Source organism: Denticeps clupeoides, chromosome 15, assembly GCF_900700375.1.
Source record: "Denticeps clupeoides chromosome 15, fDenClu1.1, whole genome shotgun sequence".
Lineage (NCBI taxonomy): Eukaryota > Metazoa > Chordata > Actinopteri > Clupeiformes > Denticipitidae > Denticeps > Denticeps clupeoides.
In genome coordinates this window covers 20,184,387-20,206,436 of record NC_041721.1, presented here as the reverse complement: position 1 = coordinate 20,206,436, position 22,050 = coordinate 20,184,387, and the positions used below count along the sequence as shown (strand labels likewise).

At 41.3% G+C, this 22,050-nt stretch overlaps 2 protein-coding genes across 3 annotated transcripts in view; one reads left to right on the top strand and one right to left on the bottom strand.

Annotated features, from left to right (window-relative positions):
- The window catches only part of col5a2b (collagen, type V, alpha 2b), a 51,286-nt gene extending 42,356 nt beyond the window's left edge, over positions 1-8,930 (bottom strand). The window contains exons 1-6 of the mRNA XM_028953758.1: positions 8,762-8,930; positions 4,017-4,229; positions 2,486-2,508; positions 2,375-2,407; positions 2,256-2,288; positions 2,066-2,119 (exon numbers count right to left, since the gene is read on the bottom strand). Coding sequence (XP_028809591.1) covers positions 2,066-2,119; positions 2,256-2,288; positions 2,375-2,407; positions 2,486-2,508; positions 4,017-4,229; positions 8,762-8,888 — 483 coding nt within the window. The 5' untranslated portion in view covers positions 8,889-8,930. The remainder of the gene's footprint in view (positions 1-2,065; positions 2,120-2,255; positions 2,289-2,374; positions 2,408-2,485; positions 2,509-4,016; positions 4,230-8,761) is intronic.
- Positions 7,429-21,768, top strand: pjvk (pejvakin). 2 transcript variants are annotated; one of them, XM_028953760.1, is made up of 7 exons: positions 7,429-7,468; positions 11,154-11,488; positions 12,095-12,290; positions 12,640-12,781; positions 12,852-12,969; positions 13,538-13,681; positions 21,182-21,768. In XM_028953760.1, exons 2-7 carry the CDS (start codon positions 11,278-11,280, stop codon positions 21,481-21,483), a joined length of 1,113 nt encoding a protein of 370 aa, XP_028809593.1. In that variant the 5' UTR covers positions 7,429-7,468; positions 11,154-11,277; the 3' UTR covers positions 21,484-21,768. The 2 variants fall into 2 exon arrangements, with proteins under 2 accessions (XP_028809593.1, XP_028809594.1); XM_028953761.1 differs by lacking the exon at positions 7,429-7,468 and having other exon boundaries at positions 11,192-11,207; positions 11,314-11,488.
- Positions 21,769-22,050: the final 282 nt, after the last annotated feature.

The following is a 22,050-nucleotide window of genomic DNA, read 5'->3' as shown; positions in this document are numbered from 1 at the left end:
CAAATAGATCAGTCCTAGACAGAAGCTGTGTTTTCAACTCAAGTAGAAAACATAATTTAACCATTTGTGCATCTAGACATTAATGAGAGTTTGACAGAGTGTCACGATTGGGTGCACCCGGAAACCCAACTGGCACCAATGGACAGCAAAGCTCCAGCCGTGGACAGGGGTGAGGAATTAGGTCTAAATGGCTGGAGCCTTGTTATAAGGAATTTTGGAGCAGCTGGTCAGGGCTGCAACATTTCATGTGGACTGTACGACTGAGGTACTTGGTTGTTTTCAGTTCTGGCAATTGCCACACGCCTGCAGGATTGTTTATGTTCTCCCCTTGTTTCCCCTGTTTTTGGCCCTTGCAATCCCTGGGTGATCCGCAAAACCCAGAAGCAGCAAGGTCTGTGGGTGAGTGGGCATAGCGAGGACGAGGGCACCAGCAACAAGGAAGTGATGTGGGCAGCAAGCGCAGAGCCCCACGATCTTCATTATGTTGAGCCAGGACCTCTGCGCTTTTCTGGTATGTGCCTGTCCCAGATTATCAGAAGGTCTCTGGGGACCCATGTGACTTCCGATGGTGTGATGTCGGTGAGAGAGAGACAGACAGTAAGGAGGAAGACGGCGATGCAGGGGTAAGCTGGCAGAAGAGGGTGAACAGGGAGTCACCAGCCAGCAACTGCACTGCCGGGAATACCTCGCGGGGAATCTGCCTCTCCAGCTCCGGTCGCGCAGCCCCCACCTGCTGCAGAGAGCATCCACCAGCCCCCTGTGGGAAGTGCCCAGTGTGCCCGGACCTTTCTCAGGAGCAGCAGGTACATGCCAACCCTTCCTAACATACTGTGGTGTGTACTTTGCCGCTGTTCCCTCGCTCTCAATCGCGGACAAATTCACCACCATACTCTCGTGTCTGACTGGGTCAGCTTGGGGCTGGGGCGTAGCCTTGTGGCAACGAGGAGAAACAGACAGAATAGGTTAACGGGACTTCCTGGAGCTACTGAGGGTGGAGTTTGATCACCACCACACCAGCCAGGAACCAGCCAGGATCCAGTGCAGGAAGACCACACAGTGTGGGATGTAGCACTGGTGGATTGCCAGATGGTCACGCCTCCGGTTATCCTGGCTGCACCTCCTGAGGAGGTCCCGGAGAACCCAGAGAGGGAGGCAGAAGACCCTCCCTTTTGTCTGTCTGTCGTGTCTGTATGTCGCCCCCACTTCCCTCTTTGTGTCCACCAGATGGCGAGACCAAGTAGCGGAGCAGAACTCCAGGGAGGAAAGTCCTGACCTGACAACACTGGTCCAGGGCGAGGTGAACTAGCCCAAAATAACCCTTTGTCCAGCCAGGGGTTCCTCCTGAGGGGAGGGTGGGTGGGGAAGCGACGGTGCTGGGTCCTTCGGTAGCTGGTAAGCAGGGCGGACCAGGCATGTTCCTGGGTCCTGATCCAGAGGGGCGGAGCGCCACGGAAGGCAAGAGGAGCGCCCTGGAAGGCAAGAGGATCCAGCTGAACAGGCAAGAAGAGGGCTTGGGGCTGATCAAACAGTCCGGCAAAGCCCCCACACTGGCAGATGGGACGTGCAGTGAGAGGGTCTGCGTGTGCCCAGAAGGCACCACTCAGGGAAGCGTGGGGTAGGGAGGGATGCAAGAAGCGTCAGAGGGGACATGCGGAGACAGGGCCTGCACGTATCTGGAAGGTTCGGCCCTGACTTTTGTGTGCAGATTGCAGGGACCAAGGCAGTATGTCCCGCCTCTGCCCTTCATTCTCCCGTCAACTCACGGACATGACACAGAGCATTATTAAAGAGCAGGGATTGGTGGGGACAATTCAATGATTGCTGGATATTAGTGAATAAACATACCCACCATTCATGCTAATTCTACATGCTTGCCACCCACCATAAAGGTACCACTGATGTACCCTTGAGCAATGTGTCATTTCTACGCACTGCTCCTCAGGCTCTGTTCATGGATGCCCACTCCTCATAATTGGAGATGGGTAAAAATGAACAGATTTTGCTGTGTGCAATGAGTTCTGTGATGCATGTATCATAATTTTCACTTTAATAAATGAGAACGTACAGGCCTTCCTTTGATTCCAGGATACCCTCTAGCACCTTCTGCCCCAGGAGGGCCCTGGCGAAATAGACAATGCTCAGTCATTTTATATAAGTATCACTGAATGAACACTTATGAACATTAGGAGAATCTATTTTTTAGGAATAGAGTTCTACTGACATCTACTGAATTCTATTAAATATGAAAATCTCACCACAGGACCAGTAGAACCCATTATCCCAATTACCTGTAAGAGAAAACGTTTAGTTAAAAATGGTGAATGTAAACAATCCCTCTGCATTTGACTGGTTCATTAAAGACATATGCACTTACATAAGGAATATCCCCCGGCTCCCCTTTCTCTCCCTAAAGAGCAAGTACATCCAAAATTATATAAATTAGAATCCATACAATTAGAGCCTTAAAGGATCATGGCTCCCTTACCTTTAAATGATATGAGATGTACTCTAAAATGTGGGGACAAATGGAGGGAAAAATATTATTAGGATACATTTTGCCACTTTTTAATAAGTCTTTTTCACATTTGTGTGTACTGTGACAGACCATCTTGGTCTTTTTTTATTTAGTTCTTGGATTAACAGCTATAGTTAACACACAAGCTGCACTCCACCTGGGCTCCGGTCTTAAACATTCAAAAGGTTTAGGGTCATTTTTTTAAATCTCCTTGTTTTTGTTTGGAAACTGTTTTGTCCATTAACTGATCACTGGAATTACCAAAACAAACCTGGACATCTACATGGTCCGGGTCTCAAGTGTAATTGTTGCAAACTGAGGATTCTTTGAAAATGCATTTTGACAAACAAGTATATATTATTCATTGTACATTTTCTGTTCAATCCCAATTCATGTTTTGTTGTTTTAATGATCCCAAACATGCAGAAATACATACAGGTTATTATGATGTACATACATACAGATATAAATACCAGGAATTTGGGTATTTTAGGAAATTTGATCACATCACTCCAGTCTTACAATCACTGCACTGGCTACCCATCAAATTTAGGCTTGACAACAAAATCCTACTTTTGGCCTATTAAGCTCTAAATCGTCTCAACCCGCAGTACCTGAGTGAACTCCGCCACGCCCCCTGCGATCAATGGGTGCGGGGTCACTACTGGTAACCAATGTACAGAAGGTCACATCTGGGAGCAGATCCTTCTCCTATAGAGCTCTGCAGTTGTGGAACGGCTTGCCGGTCAGTGTTCAGGACTCAGACACAGTCTCAGTGTTTAAATCTAAACTGAAAACTCAGTAAACTGTTTTCTTTGGCCTTCTGTTAAAGTCCCAGACACAGTGACAATTATGTAGTCCACTTTATCACACAGTCACCCTGTGACAGTGTTAAATTCACCTTAGTTAGGCTATCCTAGTTAAACTACCAGGCCACTGTAGCACTAATATACCACTATAACCATATATATATTTTAGTATCAGTCATACAAAGCAAACGTCCGGTAGCATCATACACATAATGTACACCATGACAGAGGGCTACACTTTGGACTTCTCCACTTCTACAACTGTAGGACTTTTTCTCTTATTGGACAAATCATCACTGATATCATTGTTGTTTATATAATGTGGTTTATATATGTTAATACAGTCAATTGATGTAAAATAATCAAGATACCATCATACCATCAAATACCATTACTGGGGGCAAATAATTATGGCCTCAACTGTTTCAATTCCAGTAACAATAATATATGGTATTACTAGTGTGCACATCATTGCACCCCGTGCCAATTTTTAAGCACCCAATCTAAAACAGCCTCAGCTCACCTACTCCCCATTTGAGCAGCTTAAGTCAAATGTGTAGAACCAGTGTAGAACTTTCTACCTCATTTAGTACCTCATAGGACTTTAAAACTGGGCACTTCTACAACTGACTTTCTTGGCAATCCCATTTATTTATAAATGTATAAATGAAAAAATAATTTATTAGCCTTACCAGTTCTTCCAGTGGCACTGGCATAGTTTTGGCACACAGGGCAGCACTCACCCTTGGGGATGACCACATTCTCACAGGTACTTAGAGTCTCACACTGAATGTCTTCACAAATCACTGTGCCGTTGTCACATACACACAGCTTGCATGGTGCTGGCTTCCATATCTCGTTGTTGGGGTAGAGCTGCCCATTCTTCTCACATCCAGTGGCCTCCTCTATAGAGAAACGTTTTGCAATTTTTACAAAATCAATCACCAAGAAATATTTATTTTTAACAAAATTGTTAGCACCCTTGAAATGTATTTGAAGCATTTCATTAATTAAGTGTATAGGTTGTTGAAATACAATATTTTCTAATAAACTGGGATAATAAAAAGTGTTTCTTTTTTTATTTGTACTGCTTTGTGTTTGATATAATGGAATTTATGAAACTATTGTTCATGTTGAACATAAGTAAAATGTTGTTTAAATAAATAAATACATACATACATAAAGGTTTGCTTCATCTGACAGTATATCTGAGAGGAGCAGCACTAGTCATAAAGCAAAATATGCTTCAATAATACATATTATTGTGTGTAATATACAGTACAGTCCAAAAGTTTGGACACACCTTTTCATTCAATGTGTTTTCTTTGTTTTCATTAACACTGAACAGCTCAGATTGTCATTTGCACCTTGCAAAAAAAAGGAAGCTGTTAATGCAAGCTACAGGCTTTAACCACCCAGTAAAACTGAGGTTTTTCTTTTATTCATTTCTGTAAATCTAATGGTGATCTTGCGTATGCTTATTCCTTGCATCTCATCCACTCATCATTGTTTACTCTTTTTGTCACCACGTGTTACATAGTGCATTAATTAGCTGTAAAGGCACATGAGAGGACTACACATAACCACGTATGTCTGTGCAACCACATGAAAACAGATATCTGTACCTTGTTGTGCTAATTAAATAAATTCACTGGTTCAAGGGTGCGCGCCCAGGGCACCAGGCAGGCAAAGGGGGCTTCAGGAAACAACTGCATTAGTCAATGGCTACTAATCAATTCCTAGTTTCACTTTTATACTATAATTGCCACCTACTGACCTTTCTTGCTATGTCTTGTAGTATCTTTGCCTCAGTATGCTTTACAAGCAATAGGTGGGCAGAAAAAATCTTAAAAGAATAGATGGATTACAGATGGATTATGGATTACCAGGCCTAGGGTCTCAGGAGCTCTGGTGCTCTGCACAAAGATGATACTGAAAATATAAGGTCTACCGGGTTTGATCATTCTATGTCTGAACATTGCCCATTTATTTCCAAAAAATTCACCAAAATTCATAATTTAAGGGTATACATTTAAAAAAATTCTTACAGTGGAACATACCACAGTGTACCCTGCTTGACAATAATGATGATCAAATTTGTTTGCTAAAATCATTTAATTTCATTTTTTCCTTATTAATGTACACACAGCACCCCATATTGACAGAAAAACAGAATTGTTGACATTTTTTAAAAATGATTATGATGAGGGAGCAAGATCAGAGAGTCGGAAGAGGAAGTGAGGGTATAGAAAAGTTAGGTGGCCAGGGGGGACGCTGCCTGCTCTTTGTCTAGTTTAATTCCCAGATACGCCAGCCTTCTTTACAAACACCTGATTGATTCTGCCTTTTGACCACGACCTTTGTCTGTCCTTGACCTTGAGTTTGCCTGCCCCTTTTGTTACGACGATATGTTACCCCACCTTACTGCCACCCATAGCCAAGCAACGGTGTCCACCTGTGCCACCCATGACGCCCTCCCATCCAACCCACGCTCCCGGACCATCCTCAAGACAGCCGTCTTCCTGTTCTCCTCTGCCCCGGTCCACCCCAGCCTAATCCCTTGGCCTCCTTCCCCGCTGCTTCGCACAGAGCCAGAGCTCCCTCCCCACCACGCTGCGGCATGTCCACTGCTCCAGTCCACACCTTCTGCCTCCCTCCCACAGGCCAAGCGCCTCTAGCGGTTAAGGAAGTGGCCTTGTAATCAGAAGGTTGCCGATTCGAATCCTGATCCGCCAAGGTGACACTGAGGTGCCACTGAGCAAACTGCCCACACACTGCTCCCCGGGCGCCTGTCATGGCTGCCCACTGCTCACTCAGGGTGATGGGTTAAATGCAGAGGACAAATTTTACTGTGTGCACCGTGTGCTGAGCTGCTGTGTATCACAATTTTTTTTGGTACATTTCTTGCTGGTACATCTCATCAGCAGCTCAATGTCAGGATCTAGTGAGAGATTAAACTCAGGGGGCTAAAGCAGGCCCCTGGCGTCGGGGGAACAGGTTCCGCCCATTCAGGGTCCATGTTTCCTCTTTCATCCCAGATTGGTGTAGTATTTTGTGTGTGCATATATATTTGTATCATTATTAATATCTTCCCTACTAGTTTTAACATTTATTATTATTGATACCTGTTAGTGCCCCTGTAGCCTTTCCTGCTGTGTGTAGGCATGAATAGCCATGTGCAGGGAACAGCTAGTATGTGCGTTTACCTACAGTGGGTACGGAAAGTATTCAGAGTATTCCCTTAAATTTTTCACTCTTGATTATACTGCAGCCATTTGCTCAACATTATTCTTACAGGGTAGAGTGAGCCTGCAAATGGTGTCAGTGCAGGGTTTGTGATGGTTTGTCCAGTAACAACAATATATTAAAAAGCATGAATACATTTAGACTGGTTAATTCTTTGTCAATAAGAAACTTATCCATGAGAGGGATAAGATTAAGATCAAAACATTGATCACATTAAGATCAAATAATTCAGTAGGATGGCCAGGTGAATAACATACATTCATAATGGTGATAGTTTTTACTTATATTTGCCATTTGCAATGTGCAATGTGATAGTTTAAATGGCACATTTTTCCTGAACGAGATAGCAACTCTTCTACTTCTTGTTGTGAATGAAGAATGCTGTGAATGCTGTGTTTTAAATGTTCTGTATCTTTTAAGTACATCCCCTGCAATGCAAAATGAATATCCCCTTTTGAAAGAGTCAGGACTTTTTGCTTTTCTAATTGTGACGGCCTGCAATAAATGAACAATGAACAGTACAATATAATAGACAAGAGGTTAGAGTAGAGATTAGAGTAGAGTGACCCATAAAAAAATCTGTAAAGCCAGCATCTATTGCTGATCCTACTGCTTCTAAAATTCAGCATAACCTGTCTTCTTAAAGATGAACCTTAAGAAACTGAAAGTACCAATTTAGTGGGAGAGCATGGACTATTTTAGGGAAACCACAGAGCACTATATTATACTTTTTGGTTCAAGTTTGCCTGTGGGCACTGAGCAGCCACACCCTTAAGTATCACAGTGCATCAGAATCCATGTGTTTTTAAAATTTGTTCTTATTGGATGTTCTTCTTAAAGGAAGTACATAGTGGCCAACAGGGGAGTATTCAAGCTCGTCAGCAGGTTGAGGCATTCGGTAAGTTGAATCAGAGTCAGAAGAGGCACAAGGGGAGTGTTCAGGCAAGTCATCCTAATCCAGGCGTAAGTCAGCAATGGGAAACACGGTCAAAGGTACAAGTGAGGGTAATCAGAAAGGGAGACAGAAAAGGTTTTGTTTTCATTAGCCAGGTGATCAAAAAAGCTTACTACAACAACAGGAGTTTAACCATGAATGATGAGTGGGAGCCGTTTCAAGATGGCGGCTCTCACTTTAATGGGTGTTATATAATGTATATAATATTAATGCGATTTTTGGGGGTTATTATAGAAACTAAACCATATAATTAGCCTTACACTTTTTTTCATATGGGTTTGTAGGAAACAATATGTAATGTTATTTATAATGCAAAGGACACTCATTATGTCAATCACTTGTGAGTTTCATTACAGAAACTCACAAATTCATATTGATCATATTGATATTTAATCAGCATGGCTGTTAGTAGCCTAGTGAGTAACACATTCACGTGTGTTCACAAAGTCACAGGTTCAAATGCCACTTGTGAAATAAGTGAAGGTTAATAACAGGAGGGTGGGGGTGTCAAGAAAATGAAATAAACCATGCCGATTAGGCAGCCTGTCCTTGCTCTGTGCTCAGTTTCAGGGTGTGGCAGAACCATTACCACAATTGCTAGTCTGGTTGCTCTACAAGTACAAGAACCCATAATTTTCTCAGAGCCTGTTGCTAAAATAGCTTAAGATATAAGAAACAGAAAGCACCACTTCAGCACATCAACTCAAGTCTCAGCAAACCAAGTGTAGAACAAGTGCTTATGCTTATTTTAATATTATAATTTACAAACATAAATCTATTCAACAATGTTAAAAATTATATTCTTAAACAAATACCTAACAAAATTAAAACACATAAACACCATAAACCGACGACAGTAAACACTAAAAATGTACAAACTACTGTGTTTCTAAATCAAGAGAAAAACAGAGCATATATTAAACTTTTATACAGAGTTTCATATATGATATAGACATCAATATTTCAGTGAATGGTTGACAGTCATGTATTCATTTTGTTCAAATATGTACTATTAATGATATGCTACAACTAATACCATTATTTCAGTTTGTGTACTCTATGAACTGTACTGAACGTTCTCCAACAAATATTTCTACAACTATAATTGAACAGTAATTATTTATTTTTAAAGAATCATAGCTTGCACCAAATGACTGTAAACAGGTGATTATACTTCAGTATTTCAAAATAGAATTGAAAAATTATTTTAAAAAGAATAACATGGAGAGCACATACCTGTCGGTGTGTTCTGGCAGGTAACATGTAATATCTGTGCCAGGCACACAGTGAGACAGAGCACCGTGGCCAGGTGTTGAGTAATAGCCATGCTCATGCTCATCACTGGGAGAGATGAGATAATCATCCACAAGTCTTCCCTTCTTCACTGTAGTAGCATGTGTCTGTCCCTACAGTGCCCATCTGAGAGATGAGGAAAGATCCTCCTCCTCCTGCTGTGCTCAGCCAAAACCTCCATCTCCAGCCTCATTTACATTTACAGCATTTGAGACAGTCTTTTTCACAGCCACTTACATAAGTGCTTTAAAATAAGCTCTCATTTGGTTCACTAGGACCTGTAAATAATGTTAAATAACTCAGAACCCAGTGTGTGAGGACGGTACATTGCTTAGTGGCACCTTGGTGGTTCGGGATTCAAAATGGTAACCTTCTGATTACAGGTCCATTTCCTTAACCTGCCAACCACTGCCCCAAAATGAATGGCTCAGGCAAGAATCAACCTGGGTCACCCTAAAGAGCAGTTTCAGAAGTACTTAGACACAGGGTGACAGAGCAAGGAGTGATGAGAGATCTGAAGTAGGAGGGTGCTGATAAGGATTCTGAATCCAGCAGAGAGGATGTAGCATTGGAGCAGTGTGGGAGAGTTTAGGAAGGTTGAAAACATGTCATGTTGCACCATTCTGGATCAGCCTCATATCCACAAAGATTCATTCCTACATAATGCAAACATTCAACATGCCAGAGCCAACTGTCTTCATAATGGACAAGTTCAGAAATTATAAAAATAAAAGTATAAACAAGAATGTGCTTACTTTTTGTAACATGTTTTTATTATATTTATTATGAATATAGCAAAATAACTTGTAAAATATTCCTAGTAATCCTGGAAAAAGTGATTTTAAATTTTTCAAAATACTATTTCAATTTTGTACACTTCATAAGTACATAAGAATTGTACATAAGAATTCATAATTTGTCTCTCTTCATTAAAAACATCTTGTAGTTATGGACATTTGATTATATATAAGAAATAAATGTTGTTGTGGTTTTTACTTGTGCCACCCATGGGTGTGCCTCCTGTTTTGTGAGAGGCTTCTGCTAGATTGGGATGGGTGGTTGTCATGGCACCTGTCGCAGGGGGTGCTGCAAGGAACCATGCTGGAGTTAGTGTAAAAACATTCATAATTCCTCATGTCATGTGCTACTGGTGTTTTTCAGACTGATTCACCATGTATGACCTTGTGTGCTGGCCATTTACTACAGCGAGCTGAGCCCGGTTTCACTCTCCCCTTTGAGCCCATTCTCATCAGCTTGTCTAGAGCCCCCAGTCTCATTTGGAAGGGAACAATCCCATAGAACATAGCAAGGTTTTCCTTTATCTACATCACCAGGGTGCCACCCATATAATCTTTTTACAGGAAACGCATCTTAAACCTTCTGACAGGGTCATAATTAAGACGTCCAAATCACTCCCTAGTACCTGATCCTAATGGGAGATTTGTGTTTTTTATGCCTTCTACTTTAATCCCAGTAAACGGGAATATGGGAATCAGTCCAGATCTAACTTTTATGAGCATGGGGACAAGGTTAGTAATGGCACACCAGATACATCAGATGGCAGCATCCCATCAAAAACTGTCTCAGGCAAAACGTCTGATACCCTGGAGATCAACAAAGCCTTTAAATAATTAAATAATCATTCATTCACACACTTTTTGAACTAGCAATATGAGTTTTTCATGTTTGTTCTCAATAAAGACATGAAAGATTTGTGTTATTATTTTGGAGGTGGGGGAAAAGTCAGAAACAAAAGCATGGTTTACATTAGGATAGAGGAGGGGGGTTAAAAAAAAGACAACCCCCAGATCGTACTCCAATGGGGAGGAGTACATTGTGGGAACCGTAAAAAAAAAAAAAAAAAAAAAGGCAACATAGACTCAACACAACATATAAAGTAAATGTCAATTGCCATAGGGGAGGTGAAATAGGGTGGTGGATTTAGTCCCACATGCATAAGCATCAGTCCTGGTGTGCAGCCAAAACAGCATAGAACCACCAGTTCACGGGGGTACAAAGCGGGTGGAGGCATGGGGTGTTGGGTGAGTGCATATCAGTGTGTGTGTGTGTGTGTGTGTGTGTGTGTGTGTGTGTGTGTGTGATTAAGCGTCCTTGGGTTGGGAAAGGGAGAGAGTCAGTGAGAGAGTCAAGCTGCCCTGGAGATGTTGATTCTGAAGCGGATGCTGAAGGCAGATAGGAAAAGTAGCTTGGGTTGTTTTGTGACAAAACCTTAACATTTCAAAAGGTTTCATATACCTTTTCTTGCTACTGTATAGTTTATGTACCAAGAAGACAATCAGGCATAACTGACACTGTGTTCCCTCTCGTCTTACAGGACCTGCATTATTCATGGTAACTGAGATGTTTCCACAAGGCTACAGCAGCACTAGTAAGTCCAGAACTGCATTTCATCATGTTGATCAGACAGTTAGCATCCTGATGTTGGCCATCTTCCCAACATGTTTGCGGCAGCCACAAAAAACTTTGTGAAACAGGTTGGAGACACAGGCTGCCTAATCCCTGTTCCAAGCCTCAGTGAAGCAGATCGCTACCAGCCCCTCAGCCTGGTAACCAAGAAAAGAAGCAGACACTTCTGGAAAAAAACGAAGTATGCCTCAACCCCATTCTCTCTTAAGGATATACTAGTAGGAGAAAAGGAGATCACAGCTGGTAAGAAAATATGGTTTGATCTTGTATTAATTTGATTATTCTGTAGTGGTGACTTGACAACTGCTAAATTTGTAAATTAAGTGTTGAATTGCCATAATAACATAAGAATGAAATTTAAATATAAATTATCTGGGGCAATGGTAGCCTAGTGGGTAATGAAACAGACTCATAAACAGAAGGTTGCCTGTTCGAATCCCGAACTGCCAAGGTGCCATTTAGCAAAGCTCCATGCCCACACGTGGACACCTGTCATGACTGCCCACTGATCAATAAGGTGATGGGTTAAATTAACATTTTACACATTTGGTGTGCTTTGCTGCAGTGTTTCACAATGACAATCACTTCACCTTTAGTTTTTGAAACTAGAAACAAGAAATAGTTTTCTCTGTATATTTCCAAGTGCTTTATTCTAGTACCTCTTTTTAATAAGATGTGTTTCAGAATTTTATTTTCAGTGATTTAGAATATATTCATGCAGTATTGATAAGGCTTTATATTAGCTCTTGCAGAGACATGGTGATGAAAAGAGGAGAGTGGCAGAATTGTAATTTGGGCATTTCACAATAATATATCAAACACAGTTCTTCATGCAACTGGCCTTTTCAGGTGTTTCATCCTATCAGCTTCTGAACTATGAGGACAAGTCAGATGTGTCCCTCACGGGCAGGCTGGGGAACCACCTGATCAATGATGTTGGATTTAACATCAGTGGATCAGACTCGGTGGCTGTGAAAGCTTCATTTGGCATTGTAACCAAGCATGAGGTGGAGGTGCCTACATTACTGAGGGAACTTAACTCAAGGTATCAGCCTCAAGTCAATCTCTAGAACACAAATATTCAAACAATATTGTAATGATGATTAAAGTGAAATTGATTATTATAATTATTATCATCACTGCATGGCAACAAAATTCAGCATTAACATAATATTCAATCATGTCAAAAATAGATGTATCATTCCGCTAAATAAATAACTACATAGTGTGTAAAAAATTGAAAAGAGTATGTAATGTTTACATTATTTTAAATGGGATATTTTATCTTCTAGTATTTAATTATTTACTTTAGCCTGGTCTGAACAGAGTGTTCACCAACCATTAAACCAAAACTCTGAAACCAAATCCATTATTCTGATATTGCTTTGTTACAGAAAAGTAGATCTGGACCATTGTTTGATCCGTCAGTCCAAGAACAGTGGGAGAACTATTCTGTGTGTTGTCATGGAGAGCATCCGGACCACACGTCAGTGTTCCCTGACAGTTCATGCCGGCATGAGAGGGACCACCATGAGGGTATATATAACACACCCACACCCACACAAACATAAACATATCTACTCATGTGCATGCATTTACTGTCCAGTTTCAGATTGATGATGGACACAACCCCAGAGGCCGCGACAAAGCCATTGTTATCCCAGCTCACACAACTATAGCATTCAGCATATTTCAGCTGTTTGTTCGACTTGACGGACGTCTCGGTGAGGAACATCATGTGCCCAAGATTGTCATAAATTATGGGTGCAGACTCACTGGCTCACTCATGGTCCATAACCGCTGAATCCAGATCTGGGTCATGGCTTCTGGACCCCATCCTAGAACACTGGGTGCAGGGTTTACACACCAATTCAGTTACACTGGGCTTTAGATACTCAAATCTAAAGCCCAGTGTGATGATGCAGCCCTTCATGACATCAAGACATTGTACAAATTTTGCTGGCACACATGCAAGCTACTAAACATCTGTACTAAAAGTATTATATTGGGAGGCGTGGTCTTCCTGCAGCAGTGGTGGACTCATGACTGCATGTTCACTGGTGCCACTAAGGTACTTTAGAACAAGTTACCATGCTCACTCTACTCCCCAGGTACCGTTCATTACTGTCCAATGCTCTTTTATGGGATGGACTAATTTTGTTTTGTGCACTGTTTTGTGTGTTAGAATGACTAAGAATAACTTGCTTATTCTGCATATACTTGTGTCTCAGATTAGGACTTTATTCCTCAGTGTGATTTGTCTTCATATGACCCTCTATTTTTTGTGCTCAGACATCTGTGTGGCCCCAGAGTCTGTAGGAGGATTTGAGAGGGAACAGATTCGAGAGCAGCTGGGCGGTGTTATCAACCGTTTCTCCATTGGCCGACTGCGACGTTTCCTGTCTGGAATTGTTTATGGAAATCCATTCAGGGCAGGTGAGCTCCAGGAGTCTTCAGACCATAGCAATATGTTATAAAATGTTTTTGATAATCTTTGATTTTTCTGAAGATGCAGCCTTTCATAACAATAGCTGCATTTTAGATGCATTTTAGATCAGTCTGGAGCTCAGAAAGGAGATAGTAGAGACTCACATTAAGGTGGAAAGCTACAGTCATGATCAAAATGACACAAATACTGGTTTTCACAAAGTATACTGCTTCATTGTATTTAGATCTTTTTGTCAGTCATTTTGTGGTGTATTGAAGTATAGTTTATTTACTTATAAAAATGTAAGCATAAAATATTTTACTTATCCAAAGTTTTAACTTATAAATTACAATTACATCAAATTTAGTCAATGTGAATATTTGCAGTGTTGGCCCTTTTTTTTCCAAGACCTCTGCAATTCGCCCTGGCATGCTGTCAATAAACTTTGGGACCAAATCCTGCCTGATGGGGACCCATTCCTTCACAATCATTGCTTGGAGTTTGTCCACCCACTTCTTGAGGAGTTCTCAATTGATTTAAGGTCCAGGGAGTTTCCTGGCCTTGGACCCAATATTTCAATGTTTTGTTCCCTGAGCCACTTAGTTATCACTTTGGCCTTATGGCACGGTGCTCAATCATGCTGGAAAAGGCAAACTTTTCTTGGATGGTTGGGAGAAGTTTCTGTCGGAGGATGTTTTGGTACCATTCTTTATTCATGGCTGTGATCTTGTGCAAAATTGTGAGTGAGCCCACTCCTTTGGATGAGAAGCTGCCCCACACATTACTGGTCTCAGGACGCTTTACTGTTGGCATGAGACATGACTGATGATAGCGCTCACCTTTTCTTCTCTGAACAATCATTTTTCCAGATACCCCAAAAAAATAGTAAAGGGGCTTCATTAGAGAAAATGACTTTACACCAGTCCTCAGCAGCCCATTCCCAGTTTGTCCTTGATGTTGTTCTTGCAGAGAAGTGGCTTCGTTGCTGCCTTTCTTGACATCACTCCACTGTGCATGCAGATGCCTGCTGCCATTCCTTTTTTTTTTTTAACTTTGTTTATTAGAATTAGAGCATAGGCAATAACAATATTGTCAAAAGGTTACAAAAGAAAAACAGCTCAAACTCTCAAACCCAATTAAAAAAGATAATAATAAAAATAAAAAATAAAAAAGATAAAATAATATATATGATACATACATACATACACATTCAGATATTACACCCAAAAAAAAGGGGAAAAAAAAAAAAACACAAAACCAAAAGAAACAAAAAAGCAGCCTACAATCCACCCCCACCATCAACCTATACAAAAATAAATAAATAAATAAATACATTTAAAACCACCTCTGCAGAGCTCCACCGAGACGCGGACTGTATCACCCAGGACCAGAAGGGAAATTCTTATTCTTAACCAGATCAAGGAAAGGACCCCATATCTTTTTAAATGTCTTAAGGGAACCCCTAAGTGAAAGTCTTATCCTTTCCAGTTTAACAAAATAAAGAATATCTCGTATCCAGTGAATTTGGCTGGGAGGTTTCGAGGATTTCCAGTTTGTTGTAATTAGTCTTCTTGCCAGTAAGGTAGAGAAGGCCAGCATGTCCCTTTGATGAACAGATAATGAAGAAGGTGAGGAGAAAACCCCAAACAATGCCCCAAGTGGGTTGGGCTCTATTCTTTTCCCCACAAATTCTGACAACATGTCAAATATTTTAGTCCAGTACTGGTGTAATGAAGGGCAAAGCCAGAACATATGAATAATATTGGCAGGGGACTGCTGACATCGGTCACACAAAGGACTGACGCCCTCATAGATTTGTGATAACCGCAGCTTAGTGTAATATGAACGGTGTAAGATTTTAAACTGTATGAGGCCAAGTCTAGCGCAAATAGATGATCCATGAACTCGCAGCAAAACCTCCCCCCAAATCTCATCAGGAATTTCCTGTCCCAAATCCTCTTCCCAAAGTGTCTTCAGAGGGGTTAGTGAATTAGTACATATATTAAAAATCTGATTATAAGTATGAGAAACCGAACCTTTCAGAGATGGAGTTGGTTTAAGAAGGTCATCTAAAACAGAGTCTGGGGGTAGATTGGGAAATGTGGGAAAGGTATGATGAGCAAAGCTACGCACCTGCAAGTATCTAAAGAAATGATGCTGAGGAAGAGAATATTTATGAAGCAGTTGTGAGAAAGAGGCAAATACATTGTCTATGTATAGGTCTTTAAAACAGTGAATTCCAGCTTTTGACCACATAGAGAACAGATCATCAACCAGAGATGAAGGGAACTGGTGATTTGCCACCAGCGGGGCATAGGTGGAAGAAGTTTGTAACCCAAAGTACCGTTTAAACTGCACCGAAATTCTGAGAGTAGTTCTAACAATCCTATTTTTAGTATAAGGCAAAGTGGAAGACAGAATAGCAGAGTGCACAAAAGCTCTCAGAGATGTAGGTTTGACCGAATTTGCTTCTATTGCCAACCAATTGATTTGAGCATCTGATGGTTTGGACTGAAGCCAGTATTTGAGGATCCTAATATTAGATGCCCAGTAATAAAACCTAAAATGTGGTAAGGCTAACCCACCCAGTTTTCTTGGTCTTTGTAAGTATTGTTTGCGTAGTCTTGGAACTTTCTTGTTCCAGATAAACTCAGAGATCACAGAGTCAACTTTCTGAAAAAATGACTGAGGCAGAAATATTGGTATGCATTGAAATAGGTAAGAAAAACGTGGTAAAATATTCATTTTCACCGTATTAACACGTGCAGTCAGGGACAGATTGAGAATGGACCACCATTCACAATCCTCTCGAACCTTAGACAGCAAGGAAACAAAATTAGCCTTTAAAAGATCTTCAAATTTAGATGTGACACAGACACCAAGATATGTAAAATTATGATGGGCAATTTTGAAGGGTAAGCTATAAAGAGGGTAATTCCTAGCAGCAGTACTAATGGGAAATAATTCACTTTTATTCAAATTTAATTTATAACCAGAAATCTCAGAGAATGATTGAAGAGTAGTAAGAGCAGCAGGGATTGAAACTGGTAAATTAGATATATAACAAGAGGTCATCTGCATAAAGGGACACTCTCACCTCCCGCCCATTCCTAACAATTCCAGTAATCTGAGTGTTAGACCTAAGTGCAATTGAAAGAGGTTCAACTGCAAGCGCAAATAATAAAGGGCTTAAGGGGCAACCCTGTCTAGTCGAACGATAGAGGGGGAAATATTCAGATTGAGTATTATTTGTTCTAACAGATGCTTGCGGTGAGGAGTAAAGTATCTTAATCCATGAAATGAAATTTGTTTTAAAGCCAAACCTTCCCAGTGTATGAAAAAGATAGGGCCATTCCACTCTATCAAAAGCCTTTTCAGCATCAAGTGATATGAGGACCTCCTGAGCTGAGGGATCCGGAGTGTTATAAATTGTATTAAACAGACATCTAAGGTTAGAGAAAGAGTGTCTGTTTCGGATAAATCATGTTTGGTCTGCAGAGATGATGCTTGGAAGGGTAGATTCCAGTCTTACAGCCAACAATTTTGATAAAAGTTTAAAATCTGCATTCAACAAGCTGATTGGGCGGTAGGATGAGCAGCACAAAGGATCTTTGCCCTTTTTTAAAAGCAGTGAGATGGTGGCTTGTGAAAGGGTTTGAGGAAGGCAGCCAGAGTCAAACGATTCATTACACATGTCTAGCAATAATGGAGCCAGTTTATCCCAGAACTTTCTATAGAATTCACAAGGAAATCAGTCAGGTCCGGGACATTTTCCACTTTGCTGAGACATCAGTGCCAATCTAAGTTCTGCAATGGTGATTGCACAAACTCAGTTGGTCGTGGGCCCTCCAGACCCTCGGGAAGTCCCACCAAGCGAATATTATTTAATCTGGAGCGACTTTCCAGGTCTTCACATTTCCTGGACAGGTAATCTACCTGTGCTGTTAGCGTGCTAACGTTAGCCTGCAGCTCGGTTAGCTTACCATCGTGATCGTTCACCGAACGTTCGAGATTCGCGATTGTCTCTCCTTGTGCAGCTAACCTGCCATCAAAAACTTCCAGAGCCACTGTTATCTCCCTACGGACAGTTTCCGAAATAATAGAATCAAATTTATCAAGGATGTCGGTTCGCATCTCGTCCATCATTCGTCTCATACCCAGCAATAAACTTTCGTTAGCGTCCGACTGTGAAGTAGCTTCCAGCTCAGGAGAAGACCGATGTTTACTGCGGCCTGACTTAGATTGCTCGGTTTTTCCGCGGTTAGCCATTGTGCCATACACTTTGGCACTAAAGTTTGGTACGAAAAAGAGGGTAAATCAAGTGCACTTAAAAAGTAAAAATTATATAACAAGCCACTGGAAAACACGTCTACATCCCCCTGTCTCCACAGCGCGCCACGTTTCCTTGGGTTAATCTCCAGCATTAATGATCTCCGACCTTGTGCTCCTCAACAGTCTCATCTGTGATAACGAGAGGATCACTGAAATGATCATAACAGGTCCTTTTGTGGCAGGGCTGAAATGCAGTGCAAATGTTTTTTGGGCGATTAAGATAATTTTCATTGCAAAGAGAGACTTTAATTCATCTCATCACTCTTCATAACATTCTGGAGTATATGCAAATTGCAATCATAAAAAAAGAAGCCACAAACTTTGTGAAAAAACAGTATTTGAGTCATTTGTAAAACATTTGGCCAAGGCTGTACACTGCCATCTCCAAACAATTTACAGTGTCTAGAACTGTTGTATGATGCATAATTTTCAAGTACACAAAGACTAATTATGTAAGAAACAAACCTGGCTGTAGCCATAAGCCAGGGCTGTTTTCCAAAAACCTTGGAGTGAGATTTTGGGGTGTGTGTGGTAGATGTCGGGAGCACAGAGCAGTGACTGTGCGTTTACCTGATGGGTATGTTCTATTAGGATCTGCCCATGTTAACTTGTGTCAATAACCGCCTTATACATGAAGACTAATGTTCAAATTATGGAGAGAGATCTGGTCGGTGCCTTTAGGGTGCCTGGAGGCGTGAAAATGACCTCTAAAGAATGTGGAGTTTGTGGAGAACAGTTCTTTCCATAACAACACCATCTTCATGCATAACAATGCACCACTGCGAATCACCTAACATTGCACACTGCGCTTTATGTACTCTCTGATTATAGGATTTCGATTTTTGGCCTATTTATTGTACATTGTTCATCTTTATACACGTATATACCTATGCACATTCATACATTGTATATATATATATATATATATATATATATATATATACACACACACACACACACACACACACACAGTATATATATTTATTTATAAACAGTATAAAATATTATCTTATATTACACTTACACACATTCTTGCACATTATTGTTGTTTTTCTTCTTCTCTGTACTTGAAAGACACCATCTACCGGAATCAAATTCCTTGTATGTGCTTGCACTTACTTGCCCAATAAACACGATTCTGATTCTGATCTCATGATGCAAGGATTATCTCTGCATCATTTGCTGCTATGGTCATAATAGAAGAGATACTCAGAGTGTAACCCCCATCCTGCCCTGACCTCAATCCTATTGATCCTCAAGCAAAAGGTCTATGACATTTACAATTGATAAATGTCTATGACATTTATCAATTCCGGTTCACTAGGACCCCCAACTATGAATACAATCTTTTTATTCACTCTGTTGTAGGTTCTGTACACAAGTTCGACAATAAGAAAGTTACAAGTTAATCTAAATATTCTTTAAAGAGGAAGGTCTTGAGCTGTCGTTTGAAAATACTCAGTGACTGAGCTGTTCTGACCTCGAGGAAAAGTTCATTCCACCACCGAGGGGCCAAGACGGAGAAGAGTCTAGATGAATGTTTTCCTTTTACCTTTAGCGATGGAGGGAACGTAGCAGAGGAGTGGTGTGGGAGAATTTGGGAAGGTTGAAGATCAGTCGTGCTGCAGCATTTTATATGAGTTGTAGAGGTCGGATGGTGCATAGTGGTCGATCAGCTAGAAGGGAGTTGCAGTAGTCCAGTCTTGAGATTACTAAGGACTGAACCAGTTGTTGGGTGGCCTTGGTTGACAGATAAGGGCAGATTCGTCTGACATTGTAGAGAAGGAATCTACATGAGCGGGAAAGGTTGCTGATGTGAGTCGAGAAGGAGAGTTGATTATCTATTGTTTCGCCAAGGTTGCAGGCTGTTGTAGAAGGAGAGAGCTGTGAGTTGTCCAGGTAAATAGCAAGATCCTGATGTGGTGAAGAATCTGTTGGAATGAATATTAGTTCAGTTTTGGTGGGATTGAGTTGGAGGCTGGCATCCAAGACGAGATGTCGGTTAGACATGCAGAGATTTTGGAAGCAGCATGTAGATCTGAGGGACGAAACAAGAAGAGGAGTTGTGTGTCATCAGCATAGCAGTGGTAGGATAATCCATGTGAGGAAATGACCTCACCAAGTGATCTTGTGTAGAGGGAGAAAAGGAGAGGACCTAGCACCGAGCCTTGAGGGACACCATTGGAGAGTCTACGTGAGGTAGAGGTGGATCCTTTCCAAGTCACTTGGTAAGATCGCTCATCAAGGTAGGAAGCAAACCACTGCCATGCTGAGCCCTGAATTCCAAGCCTCTTCAGGATTTACAAGAGAGTCTTGTGGTTAACGGTGTCAAATGCTGCAGAGAGGTTGAGAGGTTTTGTCAATCTGGCCGCATGTAGCTGCTCGGTAACAGCCAGAAGGGCAGTCTCAGTAGAATGAGCTGTTCTGAAGCCAGACTGGTTAGGATCCAGGAGGTTGTTCTGTGATAGATGAAGTGAAGGCAGATGGTACATGGCCAGATGACATTGAGCTGTTTATGATATAAGAAATGAAAGGGATGAGGTCAGAGGAGATTGGATCTAGTGGACAGGTGTTTGGGTTGCCTGTAGATATTATCTGAATGAATTCATTAGATGTGAGCTTAGAAAATTGATTTAGAGTAGTTGTAGAATTTTCAGAGGGTAGAGTAGGATTTTTGGTGGAGAATGTCTCACATATTTTTTTCAATCTTCCCTGTGAAGAAGTTGGCAAAATCATCAGCTGTTAGGGAAGACGGGGCAGGGGGAGTCGGAGGGTTGAGTAGGGATAAGAAGATGTTGTGGAGTTTTTGAGGGTTGTGGGCAGAGGCTTCTAGTTTAGCTTTGTAGGAAGCAGTTTTAGCAGCAGTGAGGTTAGTGGAAAATTTGCGCAGAAGATTCTGGTAATACAGTAGGTCTGAGTCAAGCTGAGATTTCTCGTATTTTCTCTCCGCTGCTCAAAGTACTAGTCGATTGCTGCGCATGAGCGTGGGAGGCAGATCCAATCCAAACGGCAGCTCTGGGAGGCAATTCTGACATGCTGCAAAAAAAAATTCAGGAAGAAACTATAAAAGAAACTCTTCCAGAGGTTTAGAGTATGGTCATTCCAGTGTTTTGTGACTAATTGTGGTCGTTTACATTAACCCCTGAAATTACATCCACTTTTACCCTCCCCTTTAGATGATCGGACATTTGAGGAGCTCACACATTTGGACACAGTCATGGAAGACATAACAACTGATTACTATGAGAAGGCAGCGAGCATGACAGACCTGTCAACCGGCTACCTGAGAGAAGGGGCTCACACTCGGGTTAACCTGCTTAACCACAACATCCCCAAGGGTCCCTGTGTCCTGTGTGGCATGGGGCAGCAGCGCCGTGAGACCGTCTACGGGTGCCTGGAGTGCGGCACTGGAGGACACAAGTACATCCGGCTGCATGCTGTGCCATGCTTTGACCTGTGGCACAAAACTCTCAGATGAGAAGAAGTGGGATGACCAGAGATAGAGAGGTTTACATGTAATTATTGAGAACCTGAACAACTGCTGCTTCACAAGCCCTGTTTTTGTGTCATTGTACGTGCATACTGCCTATGTCTGTGTGTCAGTGACTCAGGGAGTAACATCTCTGCTTGTTTCTCATAAGTCAGCCCAATGCAGCTCAGACTGTGATGCATTATTAATGGTTTGAAAAAGCAGCAGATAATGTGTCTACAATGGGACATAACCTTGGGATTCTTTTTGTTGTTGTTGTTGTGAGGTGTATTTTACCCAGCTAAATTTTTTTATACCTTAGTGTAGGTTTTATTAATGAATTGTAGGCCATGCTACTTTTATTGCAGTGCTGTTTTATTTATTTATTTTTTTAATAAAAGGCACAGGTATTGTTAGTGAATGAGCTTCCTTGTATAGCTTTATCTTAGATTTGAGTCATATGGCTGATGTGTGCTTTTCTGGTCTAAGCAAAATTATCGATGTTTCAAATATTTGATTGTAATTTGAAAATAAACATAACTTTAAAACAGCTTTATACACTTATTTCAACTTTAT

Bases quoted from the DNA above. Each gene is read 5' to 3' on its own strand.
- pjvk (XM_028953760.1), top strand. From the start codon at position 11,278: ATGTTTGCGGCAGCCACAAAAAACTTTGTGAAACAGGTTGGAGACACA. The intron at 12,970-13,537 runs GTGAGGAACATC...TTTTGTGCTCAG, and splicing joins TCGACTTGACGGACGTCTCG to ACATCTGTGTGGCCCCAGAG. The intron at 13,682-21,181 runs GTGAGCTCCAGG...CCTCCCCTTTAG, and splicing joins TGGAAATCCATTCAGGGCAG to ATGATCGGACATTTGAGGAG.